Source organism: Dendrobates tinctorius, unplaced genomic scaffold (assembly GCF_039654945.1).
Source record: "Dendrobates tinctorius isolate UK_male_01 unplaced genomic scaffold, ASM3965494v1 ptg000297l, whole genome shotgun sequence".
Taxonomy (NCBI): domain Eukaryota; kingdom Metazoa; phylum Chordata; class Amphibia; order Anura; family Dendrobatidae; genus Dendrobates; species Dendrobates tinctorius.
Genome location: NW_027361964.1, coordinates 2,555,507 through 2,568,067, shown reverse-complemented (window position 1 = coordinate 2,568,067; position 12,561 = coordinate 2,555,507). Strand labels below are relative to the sequence as shown.

General features: G+C 49.5%; 1 protein-coding gene across 1 annotated transcript in view; it reads right to left on the bottom strand.

Annotated features, from left to right (window-relative positions):
- Nucleotides 1-259: 259 nt before the first annotated feature.
- PHGDH (phosphoglycerate dehydrogenase) overlaps nt 260-12,561 on the bottom strand; it is a 45,578-nt gene continuing 33,276 nt past the window's right edge. The window contains exons 9-12 of the mRNA XM_073560510.1: nt 3,378-3,510; nt 3,092-3,216; nt 948-1,143; nt 260-470 (exon numbers count right to left, since the gene is read on the bottom strand). Of these exons, the coding sequence (XP_073416611.1) occupies nt 343-470; nt 948-1,143; nt 3,092-3,216; nt 3,378-3,510 (582 nt within the window). The 3' untranslated portion in view covers nt 260-342. The remainder of the gene's footprint in view (nt 471-947; nt 1,144-3,091; nt 3,217-3,377; nt 3,511-12,561) is intronic.

The window sequence follows — 12,561 nt, the reverse complement described above, 5'->3', positions numbered from 1 at the left end:
TGTGTAGTCCCAGTATGTAAGCTGTAGTCCCAGTATAATATATAACTGGGCATAACAGGCCATCGTGGTCCAGACACGTTTGACTTCATCTCTATCAGGACTGGTCTCCAGATAATACACATCTATTGTACACGGCGAGATGTCTACAGACCACAGTCTCTCCATAGGGGCTGGAAACCTCCCATGTTGCTGTCCACCTGAAATATCACACAGCTGTCTGGAAACATCAAGCATTCTAGTATGATAATGGAGACGAGAGTGAGATAAACTAGAAGGTTTGTATTCAGGTGAGATCCAAGACAGGAAAATGTTAGTGACTAAGAGAGGACTTCAGGCAGGCAGTCAAAGAGTGATCTGCAGGCAGGACCCCAGGGTCGACAGATCTGGGAGAGGAGCAGAGATTCCCGCCACGCTGTGTCCGCCCGACACATGGAACGTCTGGAGCTGGATATTGGCAGCAGCAAGGACTCCTGGAATATAAGAGAAGAGAGTGAGGGCAGAAACCAGGAGTAAGAGTGCCCAATGTGGAACAGGGACTGGCCATGGCAGCACGCTGACCCAGTGACTAGTGCAGCACGCCGGCATGCACTGTTGTTTTGTAGCGCTGGGGTCCGGAGATGAAATCCCACCAAGGACAATGTCTACACAGAGTCAGTATGTTCTCCCCATGTTTCCTCTGGTTTCCCTTCCACAACCCAGAGACAGACTGATGTGGGTGAGGGGGACAGGGATGATGATGTCTGTAAAGCGCTGTGGTATATGATGGCGCTATGCAAGCAACTGAAATAATAAAGAGGAGACTGGACAAACCCAAAAATCCCAAAAACGGTCATCTTATAAGTTGACCAAACAATTACCATACTGCTAGTTTTCAAGAAACGCTGGTGGAGACTGTCTGTATGATCAGGGAATAGACCATGTACCACAAATGCCTGGGTGTTACTCACCTACAAGGCTTGGGAGCTCCGTCTCGCCCTTCCACACCAGTAACGTTCCATTCAGTGACACCGGACTTCTAAAGGGAGAGGGTCCCATCTGAATCAGGCAAGGGACATCACCAGTCAACCCTCCAACTAAACGCAGTCCTGCTCCGGACACTTCCAATCTCGTGTCTGCCAAGTCCCCGGAATATTGAGAGGTCACCTGAAAGAGTATGGAGTGGGATGATGGCGGCTGAGTGGACATGGGAGTATCAAGGTTATTCTGGAGTCTGGGCCATATATCCTGAGGAGACTATACCACCAGACCCAAGATACTGAGGATGGCGGCTGAGTGGACATGGGGGTATCAAGGTTATTCTGGAGTCTGGGCCATATATCCTGAGGAGACTATACCACTGGACCCAACATACTGATGATGGCGGCTGAGTGGACATGGGGATATCGAGGTTATTCTGGAGTCTGGGCCATATATCCTGAGGAGACTATACCACCGGACCCAACATACTGATGATGGCGGCTCAGCGGACACGGCGGTATCGAGGTTATTCTGGAGTCTAGGCCATATATCCTGAGGAGACTATACCACCGGACCCAACATACTGATGATGGTGGCTGAGTGGACAAGGGGGTATCGAGGTTATTCTGGAGTCTGGGCCATATATCGTGAGGAGACTACACCACCGGACCCAACATACTGATGATGGCGGCTGAGTGGACACGGGGATATCGAGGTTATTCTGGAGTCTGGGCCATATATCCTGAGGAGACTATACCACCGGACCCAACATACTGATGATGGCGGCTGAGTGGACACGGGGATATCGAGGTTATTCTGGAGTCTGGGCCATATATCCTGAGGAGACTATACCACTGGCCCTAACATACTGATGATGGCGGCTGAGTGGACACGGGGATATCGAGGTTATTCTGGAGTCTGGGCCATATATCCTGAGGAGACTATACCACTGGCCCTAACATACTGATGATGGCGGCTGAGTGGACACGGGGATATCGAGGTTATTCTGGAGTCTGGGCCATATATCCTGAGGAGACTATACCACTGGCCCTAACATACTGATGATGGCGGCTGAGTGGACACGGGGATATCGAGGTTATTCTGGAGTCTGGGCCATATATCCTGAGGAGACTATACCACTGGACCCAACATACTGATGATGGCGGCTGAGTGGACACGGGGATATCGAGGTTATTCTGGAGTCTGGGCCATATATCCTGAGGAGACTATACCACTGGCCCTAACATACTGATGATGGCGGCTGAGTGGACATGGGGATATCGAGGTTATTCTGGAGTCTGGGCCATATATCGTGAGGAGACTATACCACCGGACCCAACATACTGATGATGGCGGCTGAGTGGACACGGGGATATCGAGGTTATTCTGGATTCTGGGCCATATATCCTGAGGAGACTATACCACTGGACCCAACATACTGATGATGGCGGCTGAGTGGACATGGGGATATCGAGGTTATTCTGGAGTCTGGGCCATATATCCTGAGGAGACTATAACACCGGACCCAACATACTGATGATGGCGGCTGAGTGGACACGTGGATATCGAGGTTATTCTGGAGTCTGGGCCATATATCCTGAGGAGACTATACCACTGGCCCTAACATACTGATGATGGCGGCTGAGTGGACACGGGGATATCGAGGTTATTCTGGAGTCTGGGCCATATATCCTGAGGAGACTATACCACTGGCCCTAACATACTGATGATGGCGGCTGAGTGGACACGGGGATATCGAGGTTATTCTGGAGTCTGGGCCATATATCCTGAGGAGACTATACCACTGGACCCAACATACTGATGATGGCGGCTGAGTGGACACGGGGATATCGAGGTTATTCTGGAGTCTGGGCCATATATCCTGAGGAGACTATACCACTGGCCCTAACATACTGATGATGGCGGCTGAGTGGACACGGGGATATCGAGGTTATTCTGGAGTCTGGGCCACATATCCTGAGGAGACTATACCACTGGACCCAACATACTGATGATGGCGGCTGAGTGGACACGGGGATATCGAGGTTATTCTGGAGTCTGGGCCATATATCCTGAGGAGACTATACCACTGGACCCGACATACTGATGATGGCACCCTATAGTGAAACATTACCTGTATTCCTACTTCTTTGGCGAAGAGGCAGGCGTTCACTAGATTAACTTTCTTGTCTGGGTTATGGAGAAGTCCGATAGCAACGGCCGAGCAGAGGAATGAACCCGCATTCTTCAGAGCGCCTCCTAGTGTTAGAAGAAGATGTGGGATAAGCTGAGCGACTGATTGTCCAGCTCCCAGAGTTCTCTGGTGACAGATCTGACGAGCCACGATCACTCCCTCTGTGCCCTCTGTGGTCTATTCAGCAGATACAAGGCGACGTCTTGCAACCATGGAGGACTCTTACCTGTAGTGATCACTTGGATCTCTCCTTGGACTTCTGGTGACAGGGAGCGAAGAAGATGACCCAGTGCTTCCCCTAACCTGACCCAGGGCTTGGTTTCTGGGGAGAAGGCCTTGGTGAGGGCCGGGGCATTGACCTGTGGAGACACAAACAGGTTGGTGGTAACTGAGGTTCACCCTCCGATGACCAGTAACTCCGGCACTGGGTCCCACAGCACAAGCTGCCGAGTACCCGAGAATGATCATACATAAACTGGGCGCTGCCCAAGAACACCAGGACACCATGATGACACCATGATTACAAGAGAGGAGTAAAAGCAGAAGGCAATTAACTCATCACTGCTGAAATAATGAGCAAGAGGTCACATCCATCTGAGGAGGCCAAAAATATAAAAGCAGAAGGCAAAGCATTTCCTCTTACTAAAGTCTACAGGAAACTCCACTGCTCCTCCTAATACTGGAATGACGGACGCTACAGCCTGCCCCACAGGAGTAACCGCGGACGCTACAGCCTGCCCCACAGGAGTAACCGCGGACGCTACAGCCTGCCCCACAGGAGTAACCGCGGACATGACAGCCTGCCCCACAGGTGTAACCGCGGACGCTACAGCCTGCCCCACAGGTGTAACCGCGGACGCTACAGCCTGCCCCACAGGTGTAACCGCGGACATGACAGCCTGCCCCACAGGTGTAACCGCGGACACGACAGCCTGCCCCACAGGTGTAACCGCGGACACTACAGCCTGCCCCACAGGTGTAACCGCGGACGCTACAGCCTGCCCCACAGGTGTAACCGCGGACACGACAGCCTGCCCCACAGGAGTAACCGCGGACACGACAGCCTGCCCCACAGGTGTAACCACGGACGCTACAGCCTGCCCCACAGGTGTAACCGCGGACGCTACAGCCTGCCCCACAGGTGTAACCGCGGACGCGACAGCCTGCCCCACAGGTGTAACCGCGGACACGACAGCCTGCCCCACAGGTGTAACCGCGGACACGACAGCCTGCCCCACAGGTGTAACCGCGGACGCTACAGCCTGCCCCACAGGTGTAACCGCGGACGCTACAGCCTGCCCCACAGGTGTAACCGCGGACACGACAGCCTTCCCCACAGGTGTAACCGCGGACACGACAGCCTGCCCCACAGGTGTAACCACGGACGCTACAGCCTGCCCCACAGGTGTAACCACGGACGCTACAGCCTGCCCCACAGGTGTAACCGCGGACACGACAGCCTGCCCCACAGGTGTAACCGCGGACACGACAGCCTGCCCCACAGGTGTAACCGTGGACGCTACAGTCTGCCCCACAGGTATAACCACGGACACTACAGCCTGTCACACAGGTGTAACCGCGGACGCTACAGCCTGCCCCACAGGTGTAACCGCGGACGCTACAGCCTGCCCCACAGGAGTAACCGCGGACGCTACAGCCTGCCCCACAGATGTAACCGCGGACGCTACAGCCTGCCCCACAGGTGTAACCGCGGACGCTACAGCCTTCCCCACAGGTGTAACCGCGGACGCTACAGCCTGCCCCACAGGTGTAACCGCGGACGCTACAGCCTGCCCCACAGGTGTAACAGCGGATGCTACAGCCTGCCCCACAGGTGTAACCGCGGACGTTACAGCCTGCCCCACAGGTGTAACCGTGGACGTTACAGCCTGCCCCACAGGTATAACCGCGGACTCTACAGCCTGCCACACAGATATAACCACGGACGCTACAGCCTGCCCCACAGGTGTAACCACGGACGCTACAGCCTGCCCCACAGGTGTAACGACGGACGCTACAGCCTGCCCCACAGGTGTAACGACGGACGCTACAGCCTGCCCCACAGGTGTAACGACGGACGCTACAGCCTGCCCCACAGGTGTAACGACGGACGCTACAGCCTGCCACACAGATATAACCACGGACGCTACAGCCTGCCCCACAGGTGTATCCACGGACGCTACAGCCTGCCCCACAGGTGTAACGACGGACGCTACAGCCTGCCCCACAGGTGTAACCACGGATGCTACAGCCTGCCCCACAGGTGTAACCACGGACGCTACAGCCTGCCCCACAGGTATAACCATGGACACTACCGTCTGCCCCACAGGTATAACCACGGACGCAACAGCCTGCCCCACAGGTGTAACCACGGATGCTACAGCCTGCCCCACAGGTGTAACCACGGACGCTACAGCCTGCCCCACAGGTGTAACCACGGACGCTACAGCCTGCCCCACAGGTACAACAATGGATGCTACAGCCTGCCCCACAGGTGTAACCACGGACACTACAGCCTGCCCCACAGGTGTAATCACGGACGCTACAGCCTGCCCCACAGGTGTAACCACGGATGCTACAGCCTGCCCCACAGGTATAACCACGGACGCTACAGCCTGCCCCACAGGTATAACCACGGACACTACAGCCTGCCCCACAGGTATAGCCACGGACGCTACAGCCTGCCCCACAGGTATTGTGAAGTACAGTATTCAGATGTACGTGACATCTTGTTCTCCAGGATCCATTTTTGTGCTTGCGACGTCATTTTGTTGTTTACAAGATAAATTTTGTAATTAGGTGAAAGTTCGCAGCTGTTATGAAACTAGACTGTTCTAGCTTGTACAAAATATGAGACCCTAAAAGAACGTGCTATTGTTCTATTTTCTACGTCACGCAGCTAGGGACATATTCCGATTTTCTTGCAATACTATTGGCTTATAAAGTGAATGTATTACGACGATGCTATTGGTAGCTGAGTACCTTGCATAATTAAGCAAAATACTATAAAAAGGTGACATAATAAAGGGGCATAGTGATCTGCCTGGATCTTCCCGTACAGAGACCCCCGTCTCCGTGTGGTCATTCTCAGTTGCTAGCAACACTCTGTGGAATAATTTGGAAATCACTGGATCAACCGTGAAGGGTTAATTTAGCCCTCCCTCAACAGCTTGGCGCCCAAAGTGGGGCCCCCAAACAGGGACGCCTCTGCCCCCGGAGGACAACAAGACAAAGGACCCTCGGAGCGGACACAGGTGCTGGAAAATTGGGACTGATCATCCCCCACAACAACCACGGTAAGTTGGCAGTTATACTGTTCAGACTGACCGTTGGTGTGGTTTTCCTGTGCTTGTTGCTACAAAGAGGATCTGAGGTTTGTCCCCGTGGTGGGGTGATTCATGGGTGGAATAATACAGAGGTGCAGTCCCGTTGGGGGCCCAGTGCTCGAACCGTACCTCATAAGGGACGGACACCCCGGATTGACCAGTGATTGTGACTCTCTTTATAGTCAAAATATCCTGAAGTCCTGATCATTGTTAGTATTGGGCATGGTGAAGTGATCGAAGATGGGTAGGATACGTAACTCAGGTATATATAGATAGATATATATAACCAGAGGTGTCCGGAGGGATAGTCTGAGACGCCCTCCTCCTTTCACTGATTACCGCAAATTTTGGGCTTCCCAGAGGGGGTTGACCCGGTGGAACAAACTGAGACGGCCGCTCCAGTATTGTGCACAACTGAAGTAAGGATATTTAGCTCTAAATGAGAGAATCCGTGGAAGGAAAAGAAGAATTTTGTGGCTTGGCACATGAATTGTGTGACGAAGGTGTTAGGAAGAACAGAGGAAGTGAATGCTGATTGTTTCTGTTACTGCTATGTTGAAGAAGGAAAATTGTCTATTATTATGACAGGAACGGGATGTTTTGTGGTTCAAGAAAGTGATTGATTAAGAAGGAACTAAGATTGATACTAATGTGTCAGGCAGACAAATACTTAAAAGTAATGATTTGAAAGAGGTCTCCCTGCTAGATGATAAGGTCCCTCCCCAGGAAATATCCGCCGCCAGCCTCAGTCCCCGCTATGCCTAATATTGCTAGTGGTTATGAGTATCCACCCCCTTCCAGATACAGAAAAAAAAAGTTTTCAGAAGACTTTAACCAGCTCTGTATCAGCAGGGAAAAAAAAAAAAATCAAGCTAGCAGCTGCTCCAGTTCTCCCTCCAATCCCAGCTCCCCCTCCCACATCGCCCCCACCATTCTCGTCTGCAATTCTGGCGCTGTGCCAGATTCGGACACTTTCAGAGAGATTGTCATACTCCCTCTGTTTTAATCGGAGTACACTGTGTTCCAAATTATTATGCAAATTGGATTTAAGTGTCATAAAGATGTAATTTTTTGTTTTTCAAATAAACTCATAGATGGTATTGTGTATCAGGGCTCTTTGGATCACTGAAATCAATCTCAAATGCCTGTGATAATTAGTTTACCAGGTGAGCTCAATTAAAGAAAAGCTACTTAAGAATGATGTTCCACATTATAAAGCAGGACACAGGTTTCAAGGAATTTAGGAAATAAAAAGGATCTCTCTGCTGCTGAAAAGCATCAAATAGTGCAATGCCTTGGTCAAGAGATGAAAACATTAGATATTTCCCAAAAACTTAAACGTGATCATTGTACTGTTAAGAGATTTGTGGTTGATTCTGAGCACAGACATGTTTGTGCTGATAAAGGCAGAATGAGGAAGGTTTCTGCCAGGCAAGTTCATTGGATTAAGAGAGTGACTGCTAAAAAGCCATTACCAACCAGCAAACAGATCATTGAAGCTGCTGGTGCCTCTGGAGTCCCTCAAACCTCAAGGTGTAGGATCCTTCAAAGGCTTGCTGTGGTGCAAAAATCTACTATTCGGCCACCCCTAAAAAGTGTTCACAAGCAGAAATGGTTGCAGTGGGCCCAGACATACATGAAGACTAATTTTCAAACAGTCTTGTTTACTGATGAGTGTCGAGCAACCCTGGATGGTCCAGTTGGATGGAGTAGTGGATGGTTGGTGGATGGCCACCATGTCCCAACAAGGCTGCGACGTCAGCAAGGAGGTGGAGAAGTTGTGTTTTGGGCCGGAATCATGGGGAAACAGCTGGTAGGGCTCTTTAAGGTTCCTGAAGGTGTGAAAATGACCTCTGCAAAGTATATAGAGTTTCTGACTGACAGCTGTCTTCCATGGTATATAAAGCAGAACCGTGCCTTCAGGAACAAAATCCTCTTCATGCATGTCACTGCCCCATCTCATGCTGCAAAGAATACCTCTGAGTCATTGGCTGCTATGGGCATAAAAGGAGATAAACTCATGGTGTGGCCACCATCTTCCCCTGACCTCAACCCTATAGAGAACCTTTGGAGTATCACCAAGCAAAAGATCTATGAGGGTGGGAGGCAGTTCACATCAAGACAGCAGCTCTGGGAGGCTATTCTGACTTCATGCAAAGAAATCCAAGCAGAAACTCTCCAAAAACTCCCAAGTTCAATGGATGTAAGAATTGTGAAGGTGATGTCACAGAAGGGTTCCTATGATAGCATGTAACTTGGCCTGTTAGGATGTTTTGGAGTTAAATAGCTTTTTTGTTCAGTGAATGTGACCTCCTAATGCTGCAAATTCCACAAATGAACATTTTCAGTTCTTTAAAACAGATCAAATGTTTAGAAATTCTACTGTGCCTAATAATTTGGAACAGTGCAATATGAGCTTTTATTCATTTTGGAGATTATACTGTTATCATTGGGAGGTTTCTTCAATAAAATTTGATGTATACTCTAACGGGTGATGACTTTTCTTAGACTGACTGTCATTTGTACCGACTATTTAGGAAAATCAGAGAAAAATATAATTTGCATAATAATTTGGAACACAGTGTAGATGGTAGACACAATTAATATACTCTTACAAAACCGATCCCTGTGGGACCCTTCCCCGAGGTTACTACTCAGTTCATAATCTCTCCCATATGTCCTGTAAATTTACTAGGGGCAGATTTATTATCACGGTTCCGCTCCGGAATACAATTCCAAGATGATGGTCAGATGGCTCTTACGTTATATAATCCCTATGTAGATGAAGACAGTGAGGAAATCTGTATTTTTCATGCCTTTCCCACAGATGCCACAAGGGGCCCAAAACGGTCCCAACCAGTTTGCAAAAAAAAAAAATATACGAGCAGGTGTCTTTTGCCATTGCTGCCATTGTTAGCCTCCTTAAGTATCTGGCAGCACTGAACTGTCGGGTTTCGGCCTCGAGACTTCAGTTCTGCCTTGGTCAAGTGATCTTCTTGGGTCACTGTCTCCTTCAGGGTGTCAGACACCTCGCAGAAGAAAGAAAAATAGCTGTCAGCTCCCTTCCTTTCCCAAAAGATGAAACTGAATTCCAGCGTTTTCTTATGCACTTATTGTTGTCAGTGGATTCCGGATGCATCCCGCATAATGCATCCCCTTTACAACGCCTTGAAAGACGGTATAATGAACTATAAGGGAAGATGGCAGTGATGAGGAATACCTCCAACATGACTGTTCCCAACTTCTGACTGAAGAAACAGCTACTCCACCAAATGTCAGTGAGAATCCACTCCCAAATCCTGATCTGGTGTTATACACGGACGGTTCAAGATATGCTGATGAGTTTGGTAGATTCCACACGGGATACGCTGTTACCACAGAGGACACTGTAGTGCACGCAGCTGCGCTCCCGCGCTCACAGTCAGCACAAGAAGCAGAACTCCAGGCTCTGTCTACTGCATGTACTTTGGCCAAGAACAGACGGGCTAATATATACACGGACTCACGGTATGCATTTGGTATTGCTCACGATTATGGGGCTCTATGGGCCAATCGAGGGTTTATTACTACTGCCGGAACCCCAGTGAAAAATGCTGAAGCTGTTAAAGCCCTCATGGACTCGATCAAATTACCTACTCAGGTGGCCATTATCAAAGTTAAGGCGCACGGTCCTAGGACCAGTCCACAGACTGTTGGCAACGCATTTGCGGATATGCAAGCAAAAGCCGCCGCTCTCTTACCCGTTGAACCAACCATACCAACTATGGTGACCACACGCTCTCAGCGTAAACAGTTACAAGAAGCACTGACCCTACAAGAACCTGAGGATCTACAACAGACTGAAGTTTTCTGTCGGACCCCGCGAGACCGCTTAATGACAACGCAGAGAATGTCTCCAAAGGAAGAGGTGAAGCAATGGAAGACTGATGGGGCACGTATGGATAATGGTCTCTGAGAAAAAGGACCAACTCGTGTGTCTCCCTAAGCGGATGTACCCTGCTATTGCCACATGGACCTACACATCGAGGAAAGAATCAGGCCCTCGCACTGGTGCAAAAATTCTACTGGGCCCCGGTTCTCCAGTTGGCCGGAAGCATTCCCTGTTACCAACATGACTGCAAAAACCACAGCGAAGAAACTGGTGATGGAAGTTATATGCAGATATTGGGTTCCAGAAGTTGTTGAAAGTGATCAAGGTCCGGCCTTTTCTACTCATGTGTACTAAGAAGTTCTGACAATGCTTGGATCCACTGTAGCCCTCCATACTCCATACCACCCACAATCCAGTGGGGAAGTTGAGAGGCTGAACGGCACACTGAAGGGACAATTGACCAAAATGATGCAGGAGACTACGGCTCCATGGCCGGAGCTCCTACCCATTGTACTATACCACATTCGTACTACCCCTATTACAAAATATGGCCTGTCCCCATATGAGATATTGTTTGGTGCTAGGCCCCCAGTTGCAAATTTCCAGCCTCAGCAGTTATCAGAAGAAACTGACCGTGCTGTTCAATATGTTATTCAGCTTAGCAAGATTTTTACTAACACCTATGTTCTAGTTTCCTTTTCTTTTTCAGATTCAGCAGAAACCGACACCTGTTATAACCTGAAGCCTGGTGATTTGGTAGTCGTGAAGAGGCATGTCAGGAAGCACGGACTAGAACCCTTGTATGACGGTCCCTATCAAGTTCTCCTCATCACCCAACAAGCCAATAGCAAATAAAGGGGACATAATGTTTTGGTTTTCCGCATTTTCCATATTATTATTGGTAGAAGTTAAAAGTTAGAAGATATTCAAAGACTCAGAGATCAATACAATAAAGACAGTGATCGTACTAAGGACAGTTGGTGGTCAGACACCTTCTCCTTTCTCAATCCAGCCAGTTGGTTTAAGGGAATTGGGGGCTGGAGAGCTGGGATCTTACAGAGCTTGTTACACATTGCTGCCTGTATCCTTGTTGTATATGTGATACTAAAACTTGTTCTTTGGTGTATTTCTGTATGTATTAGGAAATTCTGCACTAAGACAGCTAATGATGATACCAAAGGCGTGGTTGCCCCTGCTCTTCTCTGCACCGATCTCAAAAGGCTACTTGATGAAGATGTTGAAGCCAAGCACATGGCTACCTACAAAAGATCACCACCACCGTCATCAAAAATTGTTATTCGTGAACTGCAGTATACAGGGGGGATGGGTGCGCCGCGACAGCCGTGACTGGTAACACAGCATCAGTCATGTGAAGACCAGTACCCCTCGAGCTTATGGCTTGGGATAGCACCTCTGATGCTGCATATGTGTTAACAAAATTTATCTAGGGGTGATTGTGAAGTACAGTATTCAGATGTACGGGACATCTTGTTCTACAGGACCCATTTTTGTGCTTGCGACGCCATTTTGTTGTTTACAAGATAAATTTTGTAATTAGGTGAAAGTTCGCAGCTGTTATGAAACTAGACTGTTCTAGCTTGTACAAGATATGAGATATGAGACCCTAAAAGAACGTGCTATTGTTCTATTTTCTACGTCACGCAGCTAGGGACATATTCCAATTTTCTTGCAATACTATTGGCTTATAAAGTGAATGTATTACGACGATGCTATTGGTAGCTGAGTACTTTGCATAATTAAGCAAAATACTATAAAAAGGTGACATAATAAAGGGGGTTAGTGATCTGCCTGGATCCTCCCGTACAGAGACCCCCGTCTCCGTGTGGTCATTCCCAGTTGCTAGCAACGCCCTGTGAATTAATTTGGAAATCACTGGATCAACCATGAAGGGTTAATTTAGCCCTCCCTCAACAGTATAACCACAGATGCTACAGCCTGCCCCACAGATATAACCACGGACGCTACAGCCTGCCCCACAGGTGTAACCACGGATGCTACAGCCTGCCCCACAGGTGTAACCACGGACGCTACAGCCTGCCCCACAGGTGTAACCACGGACGCTACAGCCTGCCCCACAGGTGTAACCGCGGACGCTACAGCCTGCCCCACAGGTGTAACCGCGGACGCTACAGCCTGCCCCACAGGTGTAACCGCGGACGCTACAGCCTGCCCCACAGCTGTAACCGCGGACG